The 23,479-nt window shown below is 42.3% G+C and overlaps 1 protein-coding gene across 1 annotated transcript; it reads left to right on the top strand.

The window, feature by feature from the left end:
- The first annotated feature begins 2,347 nt into the window (after positions 1–2,347).
- Positions 2,348–19,269, top strand: Gsdmc (gasdermin C). Its single transcript, XM_059253175.1, is given in 11 exon segments — positions 2,348–2,558; positions 3,204–3,399; positions 4,400–4,565; positions 10,549–10,660; positions 15,363–15,461; positions 15,893–15,922; positions 16,141–16,167; positions 16,974–17,113; positions 17,634–17,763; positions 18,216–18,289; positions 18,813–19,269. Coding segments are annotated over 11 exon segments (1,425 nt in total). The 3' UTR covers positions 19,053–19,269.
- The last annotated feature ends 4,210 nt before the right edge of the window (positions 19,270–23,479 follow it).

The following is a 23,479-nucleotide window of genomic DNA, read 5'->3' as shown; positions in this document are numbered from 1 at the left end:
TTCCTGGTGGTCCAACAGCTCTCCCTTGTCTGGAGCCATAATTTCTCTGTTGGTAAAGAAAAAAATACATATTTTTTCTTGTAATGCTACAGCCATAACTATCCCCTGACTGTATGAGGGCCCTATATCTGAGCAAAGTCAAATACTGTCAAAGATGTTTCCTTTCTTTCTACAAGGTCTCAAAGTGGTCTGAGAAGCAGCATTAGAATTTTCATAGGCAAGCTGCTTAACAAGCAAAAGTCCAGCTTCTGAATCCCCAATTAACTTGCCTGATGTTTGCATTAGCCTAGAGACAAAGTCATGAAACAATTCATCAGGCTCTTGCCTTATCTTTGATAAATGCTCTGTCTTCCAGACCACAGAAGCTTATTCCAGGCCTTTGAGGCAGCTGCATTAATCTGAGCACACATTGCCACATGAAAATTTAACTGCTAACCTATCTCCTGATAAAGGCCTTCTCTGGCAAGCATATCAAAAGTAATGGGAATCTGCTGGAACTGATTTATTTCTGCTGTGGCCTGACATTGCTCTACAAACTCACTTTTATACAACAAATAATATCCTCCTGACAGGCAAGCTCTGACCATTTGTTTATAGTCCCCGGGAGTTAAGGCTTCTAGAGCAAAGCTATCTAACTTGCTTGTGTAAACAGGGCAGTTGGATCATATTGGTTGGATGCTATTTTTAATTCCTTAAGTTGTTTAAAAGGAATTGGAACATGCACTTGCACTATGTTACCCTGGGTGTCTTGGCTGCTCAGCTATGGGGAACATTTGAAATCCTTGCACCTCCTTCCCTCTGCTAGCTGCTTCTCTAATACTGGCTTGAAGGGGAGATGCAGGACTAGCAGCAAGGGTTTGCCATGCTCCAGGAGGCTTTTGTGCCAGGGCAATTATGGGCGACTTTACCATTCTGATAGACAACCCCCCAGGTGAGTCTAATTCTACCCCTACAGAAGGAAAAGGTATACCCTTCTGAGAAGGAGAGACCTGAAGAGCTTCCAGTTTTGGAGAAAGAAAAATTACTAAGTCTTTCAAGCCCTTCAGTTCCTCCCTTGTCTCATCCTAAAACTTCTGTTCCTTGAACTCGGCTTCATGGCCAATAGGGGACTGATCCTGATAGAATGATTTTGTAAAAAAATGTTCCCATCTAGCACCAGCTCCTGAAGAGCAGAGGGTTTTGTCTTGTCCATGTCTGCCTCAGGGAAAATTTCTCCCTGCCACTTAGGACTCAGATCTAAACTATCCGGAATTAGCGTCCACAGGCCAAAAGCTTCCACTGGAATCTTTTCTGGCCCATGTTCCTCTTATTTTGTTGCATTTTGACTCTGATTCTCCTCCATGAGTCTGTGTCCAGAGTCCCATAGTCAGAAAACCAAGGACACAGTTTCTCTACAAACTCCAAGAACTTCTGTACTTGTGGTTCTACCTTAACTCCCCTAGTTTTCAAACTTTCTACAAGCGAATATTCAAACATCTGCCTACTATATCCCTGCCCCATACTAGCTTTTCTTTCTCAGAATGCTAAGCCCACAGTGGCTACTCATTCCCAGATGCCGTTTTCTGTGTGCCAGGTCTGGCACTAGGGAAATTCTACTCTTACCCTAAGTTTCTTCCTACACAATATCCCTACACTTAAACCCTATATTTTTACCTAATTTAATAGATAGAAATTGAAAGAGAGAAAAAGAGAGAAACCTAGACAGAAAGAAAGACTCACCATAGCCTAACTTTTACTATTTGCTTCAGTTTAATTTTTGGCTGCTTTGCTTTATCTACACACAGTTTTGCTCCCAAAGAATAGAATACCACCACCTTATCCTTAATTTATAACTGGACACGTCCAACTGCTTCTACGGTTCCCCCTACTCTCTCTTCCTTGTTTCCTCTGCACCCAAGTCCCAAGTTGTGGCACCATCTGTGGGGGGCCAGCTACCACCTTTTAAAAGGTTCCTATGAGGGTGGGAGATGGATAAGAAAATATTAGATAGAAAGATAGTGAAGAGGAGAAAGACAGAGACACAGGACAGTTTCAGGATCAATAACCAACGGCCTCTTCTGCCTCTTCAAAAGGGCTCTTTATAATAATGACAAGAGGCAGGGCAAAAGACCTCCCCCTTGCTCAATCAATGTGCACTGCACGGCCAAGTGTAGACCCTTCCAAACACCTGGTAACCACACCCGTGGTCAAATCATCCTCTTATGTAGCCCTGTTGGGTAAAGGAAGCTCAGATTCTCAGACCCTGAGTAATTTCTCACTAGGAATCCTCTGTGGGTCTCCACAAGTCAACTATACTCTTTTTCTTCTCAACTAAACTTTGTACTTCCTCATATCAGATACTAGCAACATGCCCCACTCATTTGACTGGGTTTGCAAGGATGTGGTCAAGAAACTTCAAGGAAAAGATCTGAAGCCTGTCAAACGTCTGTCAGATGCAATGAAGTTCCGCCACTTTGAGATACTGCAGACAGATCCTCAGTCACTGTTTTGGAAATCTGAAGACAGTCCAGTTGGATATTCCCTCCTGAAGATCTTAGAGCCAAATGGTCCTGTCCCAGGTATGGTCAACCAAGGGGAAGAGACGTGTAAAAATCATCATTTTCAGTGGTGCAGCTTCCCAAGAACCACGAGGTGTCCAGATAGGTAGCTAATGAGCCATCCTGCTTAAAAGCAAAGGACAAGGAAGGTCTATAGGGATCCACTTATTTTTTGGACCCTTCCTTGTCTCTGGTCATATAATACTTCCAAGAGCCTCTTTAGATGGAGATATGATACCCATGTTACAAAAAAGTAATTGAAGTTCCTAAAACAACTCGTTTGAAGTTATATAGTTCAAACTGGTAGAATTAGAATCCAGGATGAGGTCAGTCTGTCTGCAATTCCCAGGTATTTTTCATTTTCACCCAGTTGCCTCAGGGCTGGATCTGTACTTGAAAAGATGAGCTCAGAGGACTCCTAAACACTGCAAAAATGATGATTTTCTCTTTTAGGATTAAGACTATGCTTCCATTGGCTCTGGAATTTGCCCTCTGTAGTAAAATATATTTTAGATATTAATTATTATTATATATTATACATATAATTATTAGGTAGCTTCTTGACTAAGGTTTAATTGAGGAGGGGAACTCCTCAATTTCCCATTCTCCAGAGCAGCTGTTCCACAGTGAATTCGTGGCTAAACTTCTGTCCCCTTTCCTCTTCAGAGCCTGAAGTGTCAGCTCCCATCCCCCTCAAACACACTGTATCCCGGAAACTGAAGGCTAATGCAGGTGTCAACGCCATTGCAGAAGGAAGTGTGTCAGCAGAGTTTGCTCAGTCCTCTGGATATGACATCGAAGTTCAGTGTACTAGCATCCCAGATTCAAAACTGGAAAGTCTTCAAAACAGGTAAAAATTTGGGTTAGCTAAGTTCAGGGACGTGTTATTGTAGGCAAAGAGGCATCGAGCAGGGTTTATGACAACTCACATTACTCTGCTTTATTATTTTTGCAAGTTATTGAAATAATGGCTTAGCATTCCCTAATAATACTCATTAATATAGACTCACCCATTACTGCTCTATTAATGTGATGGGGACAGAAAATCAAGACAGACAGACACAAGTTCTGATGTGAAAGAATTTTCTGTTCATTGTACAGAGGATGGGCATGTAGTGAGGAAGGAATCAGTAGAAGTAAGGTTGGAATATTGATTAAAATGTTACTAAGACTGTAACAATCACTTTAAAGTCCCAGTGCTTTGGGACTTAGCTGACTTCTACCGTATCTCTTTTGAGGTATAATTTAGAAGTAGAAATGCATGTTTCATGTGCGGCATTTTGTTTTCATATAGGCATATAAGTTTAAGTCAGTAACATAGTTATCACCCTACCTGGTAATCATTATTTTAAATTTTTCTTTAGTACATTTATTTATATACTCTGTGTGTGTGTGTGTGTGTGTGTGTGTGTGTGTGTGTGTGTGTGCATGCACACCCTCATGCTATGGCTCAAATGTGGAAGTCAGAGGACAACTTCAGGAGTCTGATCTCTCCCTTTGCCGTGTGTGTCTGGGAATCAAGCTTAGGTCCGCAACCACCTCTACATGCTGAGCCATCCTGCCAGCTCAGGAACTGTTATTGTTATGACAAGAACATTTACTTTCTACTGTCTTAGCAGAGTTTAATCACATGTAGCATGTAGTCAACTATAACCACATCAGGCTGTAATGGGGTTCCTGGATCTGATTCAAGTCCTCATGCTTGCCTGGCCAGCACTTTATAGACTGAGCCACATTTCATCCTGAAGCTGACTCAATCTCTTTAGCTCTTAAAGGCTGGTTCACATTTTTTTTCATGATTTGGTCTCTGTTTCTCTGAAATTAGCCATTTGGATCCTTTCATTCTCATTTTACACCTTCAGGAAGCTGCTGGATCAGGAGCCATCATTTGTGAAGAATTGCCGGATGGGAAGGAAGGAACTGTATGTGGTGACAGAGGCCTTTGAAGTGACCAAGAGTACTGTGCTGGAAGACAGTAGCAGTGTAGAACTTTCAGGAAAAGTGGGCATCCCCCACCAGATTGCCAAGGTATGGGACAGGGATGAGAATACAACATCAAGTACAGCCAGTGCACCCATCTTTGTCAAGGGCATCTGGGGGACCAGTTTCTAGGGGTCAAAGGGTGTGGTCCTTATTCTTCCCTACTCATATGTAATATATGTTAACTCCTGGTCTTAGCTTGCATTCTTTTTTTAAACGTAATTTTTTATTGATTCTTTGAGAATTTCACATCATGCACTTCAAATTCCACTCATTTCCCTGTCCCTCCGTATCCACCTTTCATCCTTGTAGCATCTCCCACAAAGGAAAACTTAAAAACCAATAATAAAAATAAGAAAATAAAAAAAAAAAAAAAAGAAAATAAAAACCACAAATAAGAATATTAACTAAACAAACAAACAAAAACAAGAAACAAACAAAAATGCAAACAAGTGAAACAAAACAACCACAAAAAACCACTTTGCTCTTCCATATTTTCTACCTCTCTGTCACCTCTTCATTCATCTTGGTGGCACTGGGAGCTGTGGTGTGTCCTGCCGTATTTTCTCCAAACAGCTTTACTTGCAAACATTCATTGTGTAGTGTGTTGCTGGTCAGGTTCATGGCTTCTGGCTTCTAGTACAGCATCAATACTGGCCCCTCTCTGAAATTCCTCTCGGGTATCACGCTATTGCCTGGAGTCATGGAGCTTCTGTGGCTATGGTTCCGAAGGACCAGTCCCTTCACGTACTCCAGTAGGTCATAGATGGGGAGATATTGGTAGAGTGCCAACTCAAAGCCCTGGATGTCAGTCTGGGTAGCTGAATTTGTCAGCAAGGACTGTTGGGACCTCATCTGAGATGGGGTGAAGCCAGCTCTCACTACACCCAAAGTGGGGCCAGCTTTCCCAAGTTTGGGGAAGGGAGCAGTTCTTCTATGAGGGGGCAGGCCAGTGAGGGGCCAGCCAGTTAGTTTAGTTGGTTAGATTGCATCCTACTGCCCTTATTTATAATGCTTTAATACATAGTATTAACACATATTGATACATTTGAAACTAGACATAATTGTTTGGTACCATGTTTTTTTTGAGTAAATAATAGTGTGCTTCAGAAATAGAAATGTGAGGATTCTGTATTATTTGCACACTGAGTTTCATGGCTGGAAAAACATGGGAATACCTTAATTAAACTGCTGCTGTTAATCTACTTTCTATGACCATCTGATTACAAATATTTTCTGAGATAAAGTCTTATATAGCCTAGATTTGTCTTCTAACTGCCTATGGAACTGAGGCTGCCCATGAACTCTGGGTCTTCCTTTTTTGTTTGTTTGTTTGTTTGTTTTTTGAGACTGTCCTGGCTGTCCTGGAACTCAATCTATAGACCAGGCTGGCCTCAAACTCACAGAGATCGGCCTAGCTCTGCCTCCTGAGTGCTGGGATTTAAGGTGTGTGTCACCATTGCTAGGCTGTTTCCACTTTCCAAATGCTGTGGGATTACAGGTATATCCACTATACCTGACTTTGATAAGGAATGTTTGAAGGGGAAAGATTTAAATACCTTTAAGTACATGAGATTTACATAGTCTTCTTACCACAACCAAACATTATTTAAAAATTATCATAGAATTCATTTATTAGCTAAAATATGGAACATTATCTCTATTTTCTATGTTTCAATTCTGTATTCACTAAGTATTTTAATTAAATTTATTTTTGATTATTTCATCGATATATAACATGTATTCTAATTACTCTTACCCTGGTCCCTCTTACCTTCTTGCCACACTCAGCAACCCACCCTCCTCTTTTCAAGTTGCTTTCCTCTATTCAAGTCTTTTGTTTTGCTCCATGACCCACTGAGTTTGAGAACTCTGTGTGAGCACGGTTGTACAACTATTCATTGGAGCATGAGAACTCCATTGACTCCAGCTCCTGACACCTAAGGATTACAGAAGAACCATGGAAGCCTTCCATATACTTCTGAGTGTCTGCAGTGAGTCCCTGCTAACTCTCTGGAAGGTTTGTTCCTGTGTTCAGAAGCTGCACCCAGCTCTAGCGGAGCTAGGACCACTTCTGATACTCCAGTTTCACATCAACACCAAGTGGTCCCAAGACTGAATCTTAAGCATCATTCAGGTGGTCCAAAAACTGACAGTTGGGGTAATAGCAATGCCAACTCAACAAACAAATGTGTCAACAACCTAACTCCATATGCCTAGAACCTATTGCAAAAAACCAAAGAACATACACACACACACAAAACAAAACAACCCTCCCTAAAAAACAAACAAACAAGAAAACCAAATTAATGTGTCTCCTTGAAAAACTAGTACTCCCATAGTTAAGTTTCCAGGAGAAAAGCAACTTTAGATGACACACAAGACAATGATTTCAAACATCAATTATAAATACCTTTAAATACCTTAAAAAGATTATCAATAAATGCCAGGATGAAGATAAAAAAAAAGTCGAATGAAATAAGGAATTTGATAAAGAGCATTTTTAAAGAAAACTCAAATTGAAATAAACTTGAAATGAAAACATTCAGGAAGTTAGGAGGCTTAGTGGAAAGTCTCAGCAACAGAATGGATCAAGTGAAAGAGCTTGAAGTCAAGGAAGAGGAATTTGATCAATCACAGCTGATGACAGGCCCCATAAACATAATGTCTTAGTTAGGACTTCTGTTACTGCTACAAAACACCATGACCAAAAAGCAAGTTGGGGAGGAAGGGTTTATTTGGCTTACACTTCAACATTGCTGTTTATCCCTGAAGGAAGCCAGGACAGGAACTCAAAGAGGAGGTGATACAGAAGCCTTAGAGGGGAACTGCTTACTGGCTTGCTCCTATAACTTGCTCAGTCCACCTTCTTATAGAACCCAGGACCAGCAGTCCAGGGATGGTATTACCCACCATGGGCTGGGCCCTCTCTCGTTGATTACTAAATGAGAAAATGCCTTACAACTGGATCTCAAGGAGGCATTTCCTCAGCTGATACTCCTTCCTCTCTGATGATTTTAGCTTGTGTCAAGTTGACACACAAAACCACCCAGTACACATAACATGCAGGAATTCTGGGACACTATAAAAAGACCAAATCTATAAAATAGGTACAGAAGAAGGAGAAGACACCCAGGACAAAGCACAGGAGATATGTTTGACAAAATCATGGACAAAAATGTTCCAAATCTAAGGAAAGAGATGCCTATTGAGATGCAAGAGGCATGTAGAACACTATAGAATCAGAAAAGAAACTCCCCGTATCATGTAAAAGTAGAAACACTAAATGTACAGAACAAAGAAAGGATATTGAAAGCCACAAGAGAGAAAGACCAAGTCATATATAAAGACAGGCTCATCAAAATAACAGCTGATTTCTCAGTGGTGAATTTAAAATCAAGAGTTCAAATTAATATACTGCAAGTCCCAAAAGAATACAGACAGTATGGACAACTATACCCAGCAAAACTGTCAGCTATAGTCAAAGGAGAAATACAATTTCACAATAAAGCATGTGGAAGGAATTTATGACCATCAGGCCAGCCCTAAAGAGGAAAGGGATAAGAATACCCAAGCAGTGACAGCAAAAATTAATAGTGTTAGGTCAGTGATTAAACAAAAGACAACAAACATCATAAAAATAAACAGAATGACAGAATCAATAAACTTAGAACATTAATGGTTTAATCTCCCTAATAAAAGACACAGACTAGAAGACTGGATTAAGAAACAGGATCTGTTTTTCTGTCTCCCAGGAACATATTCAACCACCAAAGATAGAAACCATCTTAGAGTGAAGACTGGACAAAGGTATTCAGAGCAAAGCCAAGTAGACTAACAGGAAATGCTACAGTAAAATCCAAAGAAATAGAATTCAATCCAAAAATAATCAGAAGAAATAATGTCACTCCATACTGATTAAGAGATCAACCTATGAAGAAGACATTGTAATTCTAAAAATATTTGCACCAAACATGGGTCCACACAGCTTCGTAATGCAAATACTTCTAAATGTAAAGCAACAGATTAACCTCAATGGTAGGTGACTGTAGCCGGAAGTTTCTCCAGTCCTGCCAAGCCTCCAGGTCTGGATGAATCTCTTCCATCTGAGCTCTCGCAGTCACTTAGAAAATAATCACTTAGAGGCTTAATATTAATAACAAATTGTATATCCTATGGCTTTAGCTTCTTTCTAGCTAGCTCTTTCATCTTAAATTAACCCATTCCTATTAATCTACATATTGTCATGTGGCCATGGTGTTACTTGTCTGCTGGCGTCTTGTTGCTACTTTGGCGAAGGGCTAGAATCTCTCTTGGCTCCGCCCCTCTTCTCTCTGTCTTTCTGCTTGGATTTCCTGCCTGGCTGTAAGTTTTCTTGCCATAGTCTAAAACAGCTTTTTTTTTTTTTTAAATTATATGATGGGAGCCACATATATTCACAGAATACAGAAAGACATCCCACAGCAGGTGACTTCAGTATCTTAGTCTCCCCAATGGGCAGTTTATCCAGATGAAACAATAAGCATAGAAATAATAGAGTAAACGACACACACACACAAAAACTAGAAGTAGATTTACCACGTGCTTCAATTACAGCACTCCTGGACATATACACCCAAAGGACTCCATGGGATCACAGAGATACTTGTTCATCCATGCTCAGTGCTGTTCTAGTCATAATAGCCAGGGAATGGAAATAGCCTAGATGTCCATAAGTTGATGAATGGAGAATGAAAACGTGGCACACACACACACACACACACACACACACACACACACACACACACTGGAATTTTATTCCTATGGGAATTATTTATTTATGGAAATTATGAAACGTTCAGGAAAGTGGATGTAGCTGGAAATAATAATCCTGAATGAAGTAACCCAGACCCAGAATGGCAAGTGCTGATGTCCTCTCTCAGGCACTGAGAGGCTGCTGTGCTCCAGTAGATGGTCCTACACTCAAGCATGTTCTGGCTTAGGAGAGTCAATGGATTAATTAAAAATAAAAAACAGAAGGAGTACATGAAGTTGGGAGGGAAAAGTGATGGGAATGGAATAAGAGAGGAATTGGAATTGAGATAATGGGGTATGTGGGTTTGATCAAAATACATTATATATGAAATATATATGAAATTCATATATATATATATATATGAAATTCTCAAACATTAAACAATATTTAAGAAAAGAAAATTGTACATTAAAAAAGGAAAAGAACTTAAATTCCATGGAATTCCATCCTAGAATTCTCTTTTTTCTTTTCTCTTGTTTTAAGACAGAGTTTCTCTGTTAAACAGTCCTGGCTGTCCTGGAACTCACTCTGTAGACCAGGCTGCCTTTAACTCACAGAGATCCATCTACCTCTACTACCCAAGTGCTAGGATTAAAGGCGTGCATCACCACTGCCCAGCTTCCAGCCTAGAATTCTATGTCCTTCAAAATGTGAACTAAATGCAAGTTAGAGATGTCTTTGAATATCAAGGCTTTCAAGCATGTACCTCTCAGCTCTCCAGAAGACAATATGTAACAGGACAGAAAAGACAGAAGACATCACACTAACTGATAGAGACAAGATCTGGAATGAGGAGAAGCAGTCTCACCCAACAGCTGTCAGAGAGTACACACCTACATAGACCCCAGATGTGAATATGGGTGGAGCAGCAAGCATTGAGGGCTGAGTAGGAGAATGAGTTTGGAAAGATCAAGACATTGTAATAGGGCTGGTTGTATGGCTCAGGGGTAACTACTAGCCTGGCATTCATGGTTGCTCTGGGTTCAATCATCAGGTTTCTCTGGGAACACCTCCCAAATTTCAATTCAGGTACTATAGTTATAGAAGTGGGAGAGGCAGTGACTGGACATGGAGACCAGGAAGAAGGGGAAGTGAGAGACTGTTAGTGTTTTCTCATGAGCTTTCTAGGTTTATTTGACTTTTAAATTACAAGCATATGTTGCCTTGATTAAAAGTAAACATGATTTTTTAAGAGACAAAGAGCTATAAACTCCTAGGAATGTTTTGTCTCCCCAGGGTCAAGCCCAGGGACAATGGCGAAGCGACAGAACGGATTCAGTGCCTATCCTGAAGGGTGCAGTGGTGGCCTACAAGAAGAAGCAACTGGTCATTGAGAATAATACATGTGGTGAGCAGACTAGGGGGTAAGGTGGGGGTGGGATGTCTAGAGACCTGAACCTCTTCTTCTCTCCTTACTGTAGACCAGGAAGAACACTTTTTACTGTCCAAGTCACATGTGCCACCATCCTTAGCCACCCCTAAAAATGTCCAAGCTCTGTAGGAAGAGATCCATCTTGGGGTGCTTAAATGGAGATGTCTTTAGCTGGATGAGGTCCAAGCCCAATCCCAGCTATCTCTAGTCATTCATTTCTACCCAGTGAAGGTCCTACCACTCTCAGAAGCTCAACAGGGAATCCACAGGCCCACCAGGTGATCTTTAAACCCATATTAACTCTCTATAAAATAATAGGAGCACAACACAAATGAAACTGTACATAGAAGGCTTGAACAACATAGCACAGGAGTTTTCCATGGCTCTCATCTTAAAACACACACATACACAGACAGATACACACACACACACATACACACACACAACACATGTATGCATCCATGTAAGCACACCCCTCCCCCATGGGTTCAGACTCTGCCTTGGGGCAGAAATGTCTGAGTTAGGAATGGATATATGTGTTATGTGAGTGCCAAAACATAAGTAGGTTTCAGAGCTCCAAGGTCCTCCTCAATGTGGAAGGCAGCTCCTCAGAAAAGGGGGGATGCCTTTCATGTACAGGCATACATACACACATGCACACATATGTACAATCTCCCCCCCCCCCGAAATATCTATTTTGTAAATTCTGGCCAAAGGAAAGTCCTGAAGTCAATCCTCTAGTTGGCAGCAATAGACTTTCCAGTATAGTACAGTTAGTGGACCGTGGCTTATGGAGAAAGATTATTCACACTCTACAGGCACCCTTGACTGAATCATAGGGTAGGGAGTGGGTACAGGCTGGAGGTGTCTTTGAAATGCCTGGGGGAGATGTTGTTACTATTACAGATCATAGTAAATGAAAAGAGCTTTCATTTTCAGAGGGAAAGATATAATAAAATAAAATAATAAAAATATTAACAGGAAACAAACAAACAAACAAACAAAACCTCGGATGTGATTAGATCAGAAGCTGTACCCAGAGAACCAAGGCCATGTTTGTGGAGGCCCAATCCCGGAGAGTTCCCCAGCTGATAAACTGTAAAGACTGAGGTGTACATAGAAGGAGAGAAGTGATGTCCCATGTAGAGGGCACTTAGACTAGAGGAGGGATGTGCGTGTGAAGAGGTAATCATGGGAGGGGACTCTGGGGTGATGATTTCTGAAGGTGCAGAGAATGTTGTCAGATCAGGCAAAGAGCTTGGTGAACCTAAGGAGTGAAGACAGGTTGGGGCTGGATGCTTTGCTGGTCACTTACCTCCTGCCTTCATGTCAGCTTGGGGAGGAAGTCTCATTTCCCCCTGACACACGAGAAGGACAGTTTTCTCTGAAGTGGCGGGCCAGTGATGTGACAATTATGAAGTCCTTTTTGGTCTGTTATGAGGACTAAATATGTACTTGTTAATCAGCTCATGGTCCCAGTTGGTCCCTTTCCTGCTGTGCCTGATTGTGTAAACAAGATGCCCTGCTCGCCCCCTAGTGCTCAGAATGTGACTTGCAGACACTCTGAAGTTTGCTTTTTGTTTAACTTTAATTCACACATTAAATGCTGTCATTTTTCTCTCTTGGCTCATTTCATGTGTCAAATGCTTGAACTTTGTTGTAAGGCAAGTCTCAAACCTCAGCATATCTCTATGGATATAATGCAAAACAATGCAAGATTGCCAGATGGAGTGTGGATAAGGAAGGGCCACTTAGAAGGCTAACAAGAAACCTATATGACAAGGCAGGAGGAAGCCAGTCTGCTTTACCTCATGGAGTATTTTTTTTTTTTATAACTGTTTTATGAGTAGTTGTGATTTGCTGTCATGTAAGTGTACAATGTACAGGCAATGCCCCAGGAAAGCCAGAAGAGGGCACTGCCATGTGGGTGCAATCCTTTGCAAGAGCAGCACTGGCTCTGAACTGTTGATCTTACTCTCCAGCCCTCATGGCATAATTCTTTAATTTCAGAGGGCATGATTATTGTCTAAAGTGCTTATTTAAAATGTAGGTTTCAGGCTGGTGAGATGGATTGACTGGTAAAGGTGCTTGTGCCAGGCCTGATGCCTTGAGGTCCACCTCCAGGTCCTGGCACCCAATGCGGTGCTTGAGTACAGAGGATAAAGAAAAGGAACACCTCAGGTTAAGTGGGCATGCCCAGATAATTAATTTGGGTGCAGTGATTTTCTTTTTTGGGTGTAAAATTGTAAACAAAGAATAGGGTAATAGTAGAAGTTAGGTGGCAGCAAGTCTCTCTCTCTCTCTCTCTCTCTCTCTCTCTCTCTCTCTCTCTCTCTCTCTCTTTCTCTCTCCTAAGCTAGGTCTAAAAGTTGTAATATAAGTAAGTCATGAAAGCTTTTGTGAAGTTTGGTTTGAGAAATACAACCTTTAGGTGTAGGAATATTGTGAAGGCTTAGGTAGAGTGCGGCAGAGGTTTTAAAAATCCTCCCTGTAATGGAAATAGCAGGGTCTGAGTCTCCTGAGGCAGCAGGAGAACTGTTGAGGTGAGGCAGAGCTGTGCTCCAGGCTGAATGGAGATGGAGATGGGCTGGAACCTAGGCCAGCCTGAGCTCCCAGTGGCAGGGTGCAGCTGGAACCATGGAGCTGCCCTGGGGGTGGGATTTGGCTGTGCAAGCAACCAGTAGAGCAGGTAATGGGACTGGGGTGCTGAATGGAAGCCTCAGCTTGTATTGGCAGGGAGGCAACTTGAGCCCAAGTAGTATGAGGCAGTTGAGAACCCTCAATTCTCAGGACACCAGGGTCTCTAGACTGGCAGGCCTGGAGACAGGAGGCACAGAAGGACTGGGACTATAAAAAAGCCAAAATGAGACAGAGCTAGCAGCTAAAGCTGCATAGTGTCTATTTGTTGGTGGCAAACAAATGCATGGCTACTTTAAGAGATGGCATCTGGTTCATCCTGGTGGTAAGGAGAGCTATTTTGAAGAGGTCTGCAGTGGCTCAGCTACAGTGACAGTGACACCACCATCCCCCAGGGGCAGATTTCCTAGGGGAAGTCTTCTGGCCAGAAAGTGCTGCTGCAGCTGAGAGCAAATTTCAGAGACTCTTGTTTGAATTGGGTTGTTGCATTCAAGGAAACAGCAACAAGTTTTTGGTTATGGGTTTCTTTGTATTTGGAGCTTTTTACTTCAGATTTATCATGATTTGAACAGCTATACAAAGACTTTGAGGCAGCTGGCAAGCCAGGCCCTGATCTTGAGCTTTCAGTGGAATGTTAAGACTGGTATCAGAACTGAGTTTTTGAATTTTTTAGACTTCAGAAATGTCACAGTTTTGATTTAACCTACACATATATTCTCTATTAACTGTTTTCAGTAGGAATGGAACTGTTTGTGGAACTGTTTTGTGTCTGAAGTTTATGAAGTGTAAATAGTTCTATTAAGAGTTTGCTTTTGGATGTAAGTTTGTGAGAGTTGTACTTGTGTATAACAATATTCATGCTCGAATTATGATGTTAACCTGTTAATGTTAGTGAACTGTGGTATGGTGATGCTAAGGAGTCCTCAGATTTGATGCGCTTGCATCAGGAGTTTACTGATTTATTTGGTGCAGTTGTATCAGCAGTTTATTGATTAAAAAAATGACTTGATGCACCTAAAATGGTTGTGGCCATCTATTACCCTTTTAAAAAGGCCATCCAATCTTGATCATCCTCTACTCATTTACTAGGAGGTATGGCAGCCATAGCAGCAAGAGTATTGCTATAATTCTTCCAGCTATTTATTTGTAAGCCCTTAGTGGAAAAGCTGCTTCCGAGTTTCATGGAGTTAGGCTCTCTACCTTCCCCTTCCAGAGGCTGGTAGTCAGAGATAGATAAGATCTTCTTGGAGCTGTCAACCTAAGACAGACCACATGTGGTGGAAAGTGTGTTTCAAGGATGGGTAGGACTGCATGGTTGAAGAAGGAAACTTAAAACAGGCACAGTCCATCTGAGGGTCTGAGGGACCCTTTATATTATAAAGAAGGGGGAATATATAGGGACTCACAGAGGCTCCCTAGTGAGGCCTTACTCAAGGTCAGAGAATCTGACCTTGCTTTACCCAGTGGGGCTGCATAATGGAATGATTTAGCCAGGGGCATGGTTACCAGGTATTTTGAAGAGTCCACACTTGGCTGTATATTGTGCTTTTATCTTGAAAAGGGGAGGTCTTTTGCCTCTCCTCTTTGTAGTGTATAAAAAGTCCATTAGAATAAATCTTGAGGTGGTTGGGTATTGACCCAGGGCTCTGCTGAAGCTATCCTGTGTCTCTTTCTTTCTTGTCTTCTTCACCTATATTTCTATGTAATACTTCCTCATTCCTGTCTCCTCCCCCAAAGAACTCTTCAACAGGTTGTAACATGTTGGAAAGTGATAACTGACTCCCAGAGTTTTCCTCTGACCTCTTTATGTGCTCTGTGGCATGTACACACACAATAAATAAACAAATAAATGAAAATAATTCAATAAAATAAAAATGCAAGTTTCAAGGCACCTGTCAAAGGATGTGATTCACAGGTCAGAGGCTAGTGTTTAGGTTGACATCATCCCTGAGGTTTGATCTGAGCATTCCTAAATGGGATATGGGAACTACTCTAGTAGGTGTAACTGCATCTCTCTTAACTGAGTTTCTTTTCCATTCAGCCATTCTCCTTTCTGCTAATGCTAAGAAGAAAACCTTTCTAGGTATTCTACCTAAGTTGCAAAGTAGTTTTGCTGCCTCAGCTGAGATGGTCAGAATACGTTCTCAAGCCATTAAGACAGGTATGTCTTTGTTGTACAGGATCTGCCTGGTGATAGATTTATCATAAGAAATATCTTAAGAAAGTAGAATTGAAAGGTGAAAAGCAAGGGTGGATGGAGGAGTTGAGAAGGTCTGAGGTAAGAGAAGGAGTGGAGAGAGGGAGTCTTGGTGAGTGAGCCCTTCACTTTCTCTTTCCAGGGCCACATTTAACAAAACAGCAAGGTGAGTGAAGGGTTCTGGGACTATGAGAGTTGGACCTGCTCCCTCATGCTGACAACTAAATAACAAACTCACCTGATGTCTTTCCCAAGGTCTTGAGATCTGATCTTCTGCAAGGGATGGGGATGGAGTATAAAGAAATGTCAGGGATACAGAGGGAGTAAGGTCAAACACTAATTCTTGGGTGGGGTAATGTATTTTCTCTTTCTAGAATGGGAGATAAATTACATCTCTCCAATTGGTGAGTATGTTCCTAGTGGGGTTGTTGTGGAGATTTGGGTGATGCTCAGCCCTAGCTCTGTCTCTGATTCCTGTGGGATGGGAAAGATCATGGAGGGCTGTTGTGGAGAAAGAATAGACTGGGAATGGGGCAGGAGGAGATGGCAGGAGAGAGACTCTCCAATGTGTGTGTCTCAAGAGTAAACCAAGGATGAGGAAAGCTTATGCTTCTCTTTCTAGGAAGGATAGAGGAACCCTTCCATTTAGGTGAGTGGTATTTTTTGTTTGTTTGTTTGTTTTCCAGAGGAATCCTTAGAGTCTAGAGGGAAATGAGAGTCTTGAACTCAAATGAGAACTTTCTTTGGTGCTCAGAAAACTGAGGTCTCCTTTCACATTTTTAGTTAGTTCAACTCACATGGGCAACTCTGTGCACCGATGTTCACTGAGGACTTCCTTGGAAGCAGGCATTACTTCAGCATGGACAATGTGAGATGATTGGATGAAAGTGTCCATGTCTTTGGAGCTTCCACTCTGGCATTCTCTCACACTCAACAGATCACCCATAGGACACTTGGCAGAAACAAAATATCCTCCAGTGCATGCTAGGCTAATTCTTCATAGACAGTGGAGATACTTATTACTAAGTGTAGCTCTTACGTGCCAGGTGCCTGACAACAGACTCATTGACTCCTCACCATGTCCCAATTTATCACACATGGAAACTGATCCTGAAACACTAAAGATTGTCATCTCTGGAGTCTAACAGAACATTTCCTTCCTGACATATACCATACACGAACACATGGTCATTTTTCTCCCACTTGTGATAACCAGTTTTCAGAATTTCCATCTCCACCCCCAGTGCTGTGCTCCCTCCTTCCGAGTTCTGATGCTACCTGCTCTGCAGTTTTTTGTAGCTTCATGGTAGTTGCCTCACTGGGGCTCACGCAGGCTATCAATGGAGAACTTTTAACCACTGGAAATGGTACTGATGGGGAAGGGCTTACCATCCCAGAGATATTTAATTGAAGAATTTCTCTCACTCTCTGATTGGTGTTGCTGTCTATGAGCAGATTTCAATTGCCTACAAAATGAAGTTTTCCGGAAAACAAGGGAACTGTCCATGCTTTCAAAGGATGTTCAAGATGTTGTGTTCTCTAGCCTCCTGCCCATGCTCAGTGACAGGGAGATTCTGTATGACCTGATGAACATGGTGAGAATTCCATAGCTGCCTAGAGATGATCAAACCTGTAAGGGGAAGTTTGAGTGATGGGTGTGCCAAAATACATGAGGGAGGAGGGATGCATGATGCCCAGGAGACTGAGAAAGATGTCAGAGATTGGGTATACTGGCTCCATGGTCAATGATGAGGGCAAGAGAGTGTGGCCCCTGAATTCTGCTAAGAATGCAGCTGGGGGAGGCAGAAACTACACCCCACAGCTGCTTTTAACTCCTCTGGACACAGGCACATCACACAACAACGGTTTTGAGCCAGATGTGGGAAGCTGAAGCTACTTGCAAGAGGGTTGCAGTTCAAGGCCTTTCTGGGCTACATAGTGAGTTCAAAGCTGGCATGGGCAACAACCTGAGACCCTGTCACACACAAGAGAAAAATGAAGGGAATAAGGAGCCAGGCTGCAGCTTCATGGTAGAGGACTTGTTCAGCATATATAAAGCCATCCAGTCCCCAGTACTGGGAATGCTGCTATTAAGAGAACATCTGTCTCCTCTAGCTGGAATTGGATCAGTTGGGGCATATGGATGGCCCAGGTGGTGTGATCCTAGATATGCTGCGACAGGACTCAAGACCCCCATGGATTGACCTAAAGAACCTCATTCTTTATCTTCTTCAGGCCCTAATGGGTAAGAATGATTGGAGGGAAGTGTGGGAGAGTCCTGGTGTTGGTTCTCAGAGGGCTCTTTTAGATCCACCTCCCCAAGGCTCTTGAATTATCATGATCGTTCTCATGTCACCCTGCTCTGTGACATCAGCAAGGCTCAGGATGGTAACAGTCCATGCACTGCGGATGGAGTCTGAGGAGTAGAAAGTGAGCAGTCACTATTCTCCTCACATCCTTGGTAGAAGATGGTTCCTGCCCCAGCCCTTAGATTCTCAGGCTCTGGGTCATGTCCCTTATGATTCTGGAGCCATCTGAAGGGCAGAAGAGCTTTCTAGAGGTTGTGAGCTTGACCTTCAAGTCCAATGGGGCATATTCCTCTGTCCCAGAGTTCTCCTCTCATTGGGTGTCCTAGTTCATATTGAGAAGAAAATATTGAGGCTGTCATTCTGTTTCCTCACACATCCTTTTCTTCAGTGCTGAGTGATACCCAACTCAGTCTGCTGGTCCAGTCTGTGGAGAAGAGGCTCCTCTTCCAGCAACGAGAGCTGGTAAGAAACCCCAAAGCCTGGCAATCCAGGAAGGGGGAGAGAGGGAAGCAGGAAGAGGAAGAACAATCTAGAAGAAAGAAATATAGTTTCCACAAGGAGAGGAGTTAGGAATCTCCCTGGTTACTTTCTTCCTCTGGGGAGCAGGCATGTTGGGTTTGATCCTGTCAGGAGAGTCTCTGTATTTATGGCAGCCCCAGAAGCTAGTCCTACTAGGTCTAAATTAGGCACCTAAGAAGGCATCTCTGTAGGAACTAAGGGGATGAATGTCAGTTACACCATTCTTTGTTTGTAGTTATCATTTGCAAATTGCCTTTTCTCTCCCCATGTATTTATCTGTAAATACAAAAGTGTGTCCAGCCATGTACACACACACACACACACACACAAACAAGCTGAGGTACCAATGCACAGTGATTCAGGTCTTGCTTAGTTCATTATCCTGTGTGGGTTGTCACTTCTAGGACAGGTTTTTCACCCTGGTGTCAGAGCCTGGTCTGCTCAATCTGAGAGTTTTTTTTTCTAGGTAAAGAGCATCCTGCAGCCAAACTTCAAGTATCCCTGGAACATCCCCTTCACTCTCCAGCCACAGCTTCTTGCCCCACTCCAGGGTGAGGGCTTGGCCATTACTTACGAATTGCTGAAGGAGTGTGGTCTGAAGATGGAGCTGAATAATCCCAGGTCAACTTGGGATCTGGAAGCCAAGATGCCTCTGTCTGCCCTTTATGGGAGCTTGTCATTATTGCAGCAACTTGTAGAAGCCTAAATCTTCCTCAAGGTCTGGCCCCAGCTCAGTCCATGCTGAGTCCTGGAGACATTAGAGATGTGGCACCATGGCACACACAAGAGTGGTGTTTTCTGTGCCTGTTCTAGGGTGGTGGGAATAAGGATGCTGAGGGTTTTTCTTTTGATTTTACTATTCATTCACCATTTTATAAATAATATGTTTTGATCGTATTCGCCTCCTCCCATTTTCCTTTTTTTCTAATCCATCTCACCATGCCGCTTTTCCACAACTTCTCATTCAACTTTTTTCTTTTTTTTGGATGCTCTGTTGCATTGAATTAGGATTGTTTGCATGAGTGTGGGATTATTAACTTTAGTAAGGGTGACTTTCCATAGGCTACACTGCTGGGAAATGTGATTCTTCTACCCACAGTAGCATTAACTGCCAACATTGTCTTAGGGTGGAGTTACCTTATAGGATGCTCCTCTATCCATGATGGAATGTTGGTGAGCCTGTGCTCTCTTGGTCTTGTTCAGGTAGCCATTGATATTGTGAGTTTAGGGGTGTAATAGCCATGTCCACGAATAAGGATGCTGGTATCTGTCAGAACTCCTCAAATAGTTGGCTAAAGATTTAAACATTTTCCTTTATATAAAATAAAATAAATGTTACTTTTACTTTTTTGTGTGCATTTTCAATTGCTTTTGGGTAAAAGGTGCTGGTGTCAGTAACTTTGGAATGAGTCAGAAATAAATTGGGGATATTTTTAGGCAGGTAGTTAATAGTGTGATTACTTAATACTTTTTGCAAGCATCCTTACTCATTTTATTTTCTTCCAGCTTCTGTATTTTTCTCTCATCCCCTTTCTAATTAGTCCCCTCCCCATTTTCTCCATTTCCTCTATGGGATCCCTTGTACCCTCATATTCCTCTCTCTATTGCCTTCTGCTGCCCTACAATCAGGAGTTATCTGAGGCCGTCTCAATGAGCATTGCCAGATCAGATTGGCCTGTGACCATTTCAGTGAGAAATTCTCTTGTCTGATGATTGATATGGAAGGACCCAGCCCATTGTGGGAGGCACCATCCTTAAGCAGATGGACTTGGACTGAACAGGGAATGTAGTTGAGCAAGGGGGAGTGAGCAAACCAATACACAGCAAGAACTCTTGCATTCAAGTTCTTGCCTTGAATGCCTCCCTGACTTCCCTCAAAGATAGACTGCGACCTGGGAGTGTCAGATGAAAGAAATCCTTTTCTCCTCAGGTTGCTTTTGGTCTTGGTGTTTATCACAGCAGCAGAAAGCTAACTAGGACACTTCCATTACCTTCAGTACCCGAAAGCTAGCAACAGTAGAGACCCCAAACCCTTCTTTTTAAAATTATATTTAATGTTTATGAGAATTTCATATTTAAGTACTGTATTTGCATCACCTATAATCCCTCACCCAGCTGGAACTCCTCCGTGTTCAGCACTCCCTGTAAAATTCATGAACTCATCTTTAATTATTGTTGCACACATATTTATAAATGAATACAGTCTGCTGAGTCCATTTTGTGTTACCTGTGTGTGCATATGCTTAGGGATGACCACTTGGGATTGGATAACTATCAGGAGTTTGTCCCTGTAGAAGACTGATTCTCCTCTCAGCAGCCATTAATTGCCTATAGTTTTCCATGTGTGGTTAGGGCCAAGTGAGACTTTCTCTATCCACACTGCAATGCCAACTTATGTTGTCAGTGTGTAGGTGTTGTTTAGGTGACTCTAATTTTGAGATTTTATGAGTACAGCTTTCTTCTCATATCTTGAAGACAGAATCTCACAGCAGACTTCCTGATCCTCTGGCTCTTACAATCTTTCCATTCCATCTTCTACAATGTTCCCTGAGCCTTTGGTTTGGGGCTAGTTTTAAAGATGCATCAACTGTGAGTGGATATCCCATGGTCAATATTTTCTGCATTTTGACCAGTTGTAGATTTCTGTAATTGTCTCTGTCTTAGTCACTATTCTACTGCTGTGACGATTACTATGATCAAGGAAATTGTTATAATAGAGAGCATTTAATTGGGGCTTGCCTCCAGTTTCAGACAGTTAGTACATTATCATCATGCCAGGAAGCATGGTGACATGCAGGCAGGCATGATACTAGAGAAATAGCTGAGAGAATTTTACATTGGAATCCAGAGGCAGCAGACAAAGAAAGAACTGGACACTGGGCTTGGTGTAGGCTTTTGAAACTTCAAAACCCACCCCCAGCTACACACCTCTTCCAAAATAATACACCTACCCAACATGACACAGTCCTGATCTTTCCCAGTTTATCTACTGGGGACTAAGATTGTGAATCTATGAGCCCATAGGGAATATGCTCATTCAAAACACCACAGTCTGTGCTGAAGAAAGAAGCTTCTTTGAGGAGGAACAAGAGCTACAGTCAATTGTGAGTGAAAGGATAATTATTTACAATGTGGTTAGAAATCAAATGGTCTAGGAAAGTAACAGTGGTAGGTTTTCTTTCAGGTCTATAGCCTCATCAGCCATGGGTAGTTGTCTAGGTTTATAGTGCCAGGCCTGAATTCCCTACTATTGAGCAGGCCTTAAGTCCAGTGGAAGGTTGTTAGTTGTCCTGAAGATAGAAATGTCACTACTGTACCCTTGCGCATATTTTGCCACGATGGTCTTCACTTGAGGTTGTAGACTTTTCAGCAGGGCAGGACTAATGGTGTTTCCTTCCTTGGTGGTTTGCACAACACCTTCACATACTATGAAAGAAAGTCCTCCAGATCATAGCTTCCAGGTCAGTCCAGCTCAGTTCCTCCAAGTCCTGTGTCTGAGTGTGTGGTGTCTTCAACAACAACATCTTATCTTCAAGTTCTGAGGTGGCAAGCAAGGGAGAATCTAAGCCCAATTTCAGTTGGAAGCAGCCAGATTGCTTGGATGTCCCCCTCCCAAGTGGTCTTAGAGTATCAGTGTTTGAGATGATAATGTTAGGTAACTAGGTATTAACAGGCTTGGAGGCCATTGAGAAAGGACCCCTTCCTCATAGATTTTGCTTACTTTCTCTGACACCATGGGCTTTCCTGTTCATTTTCCTTCTGCCATATGGCTGCTTGCTTGCTTCTATTAATGAATGTGCCTGCTTTCTCAGGCCCTAACTTCAAAGGCATGGCTCTCCACCCTTTTACACTGTCTAACCTGTCTTCTATCCCAGATAGAACTCTTTAATTGAGGACATCACCCAAAGGACATGCTGTCAGTTTTCTTCTCCAAAATTTCTGATAGCAGAAACTGTCCTAAGATCTCCTGATGTGGATACTCTCTTGACCCAGCAAGATAAAACTGTGAAAGAAACAAATGAGCCCCCTTCTCCAGCTATCTGAATTGTAACAATTCTCACTAAATTCACAAGGATTCCTTTGCCCAGTCGGGCAAGGATAGCTGCTTGACTACAGAGTTGAAGAGGGGTCTGATAATTGAGAGATCTGTTCACACATTTTTAACCACCGCTGTTACTTCTGGTCTTGCTACTCCATGGTGAGGAAGCAGCCCAGCCCTACCCCAGTCCCTGACCATCCAATGGTTCTTCATCCATGTCATTTATGTGCCCTCCATCTTTGGAATGTTGATGACTCTTATCTTCTGTTCTATTTCCCTTTCCTTTGGTCTTTACCTATTTGTCCTGGGTTCAACAACAGGACAGTGAGTTCTATGAAAGTGGGAAGTAAAGCCCTCTCCTTTCTTATGAGAGTGATGTGGATTTCAGCTACAGTTAAACAGAAACAGGTGTGAATTTCACTGAGTCCTGTTAATCCCACAATATTGCATCTACTACTGGATGTCTGTTTTCTTTTTTAGATTTATGTTGTTTTAGAAAGTGGATTATCACAGCCAAGCACCACGCCAAGCTCCAGGAATCCAGTCGAAGAGAGAGAAGAGGGATTCTATGAGCAAGGGGTATCAAGATCATGATAGGGAAAAGCACAGAGACAACAGAACCAAGCTAGTGGGAACTATGGACTATGGACCAATAGCTGAGGAGCCTGTACGGGATTGGATTAGGCTGTCTGCATAGGAGAAAGACAGTTATGTAGCTTGTTCTGCTTAAGCGGCCCCCTGGCAGTAGGATCGGGATCCATCCCTGGTGTATGAGGGGGCTTCTTGGAGCCCAGTGCTTATGGTGCAACACCTTACACAACCTTGGTTCAGGGGAAGGGGCTTGGACCTGCCTCAACTGACTCTGCTGACTCCCATGGGAGGCCTTGCCTTGGAGGTGGGAATGGGGGTAGCTTTGAGGGGAGACAATACTGGAGGGTATAAGGAGGTAGGTGAGTGGTATCTGTGGTTGTTATGTAAAATGAATAGAAAATTTCTTAACAATAAAAAACCTTACAAAAATAAAGTGGATTATAAGGGTATAGTATTTACAAAAACTTAACTTCATAGTGTTCCCCATTTAGGTCCCCACAGTT

This window comes from Peromyscus eremicus, unplaced genomic scaffold (assembly GCF_949786415.1).
Source record: "Peromyscus eremicus unplaced genomic scaffold, PerEre_H2_v1 PerEre#2#unplaced_3252, whole genome shotgun sequence".
Classification (NCBI taxonomy): Eukaryota; Metazoa; Chordata; class Mammalia; order Rodentia; family Cricetidae; genus Peromyscus; species Peromyscus eremicus.
This window is presented reverse-complemented; position numbering and strand designations above follow the sequence as displayed.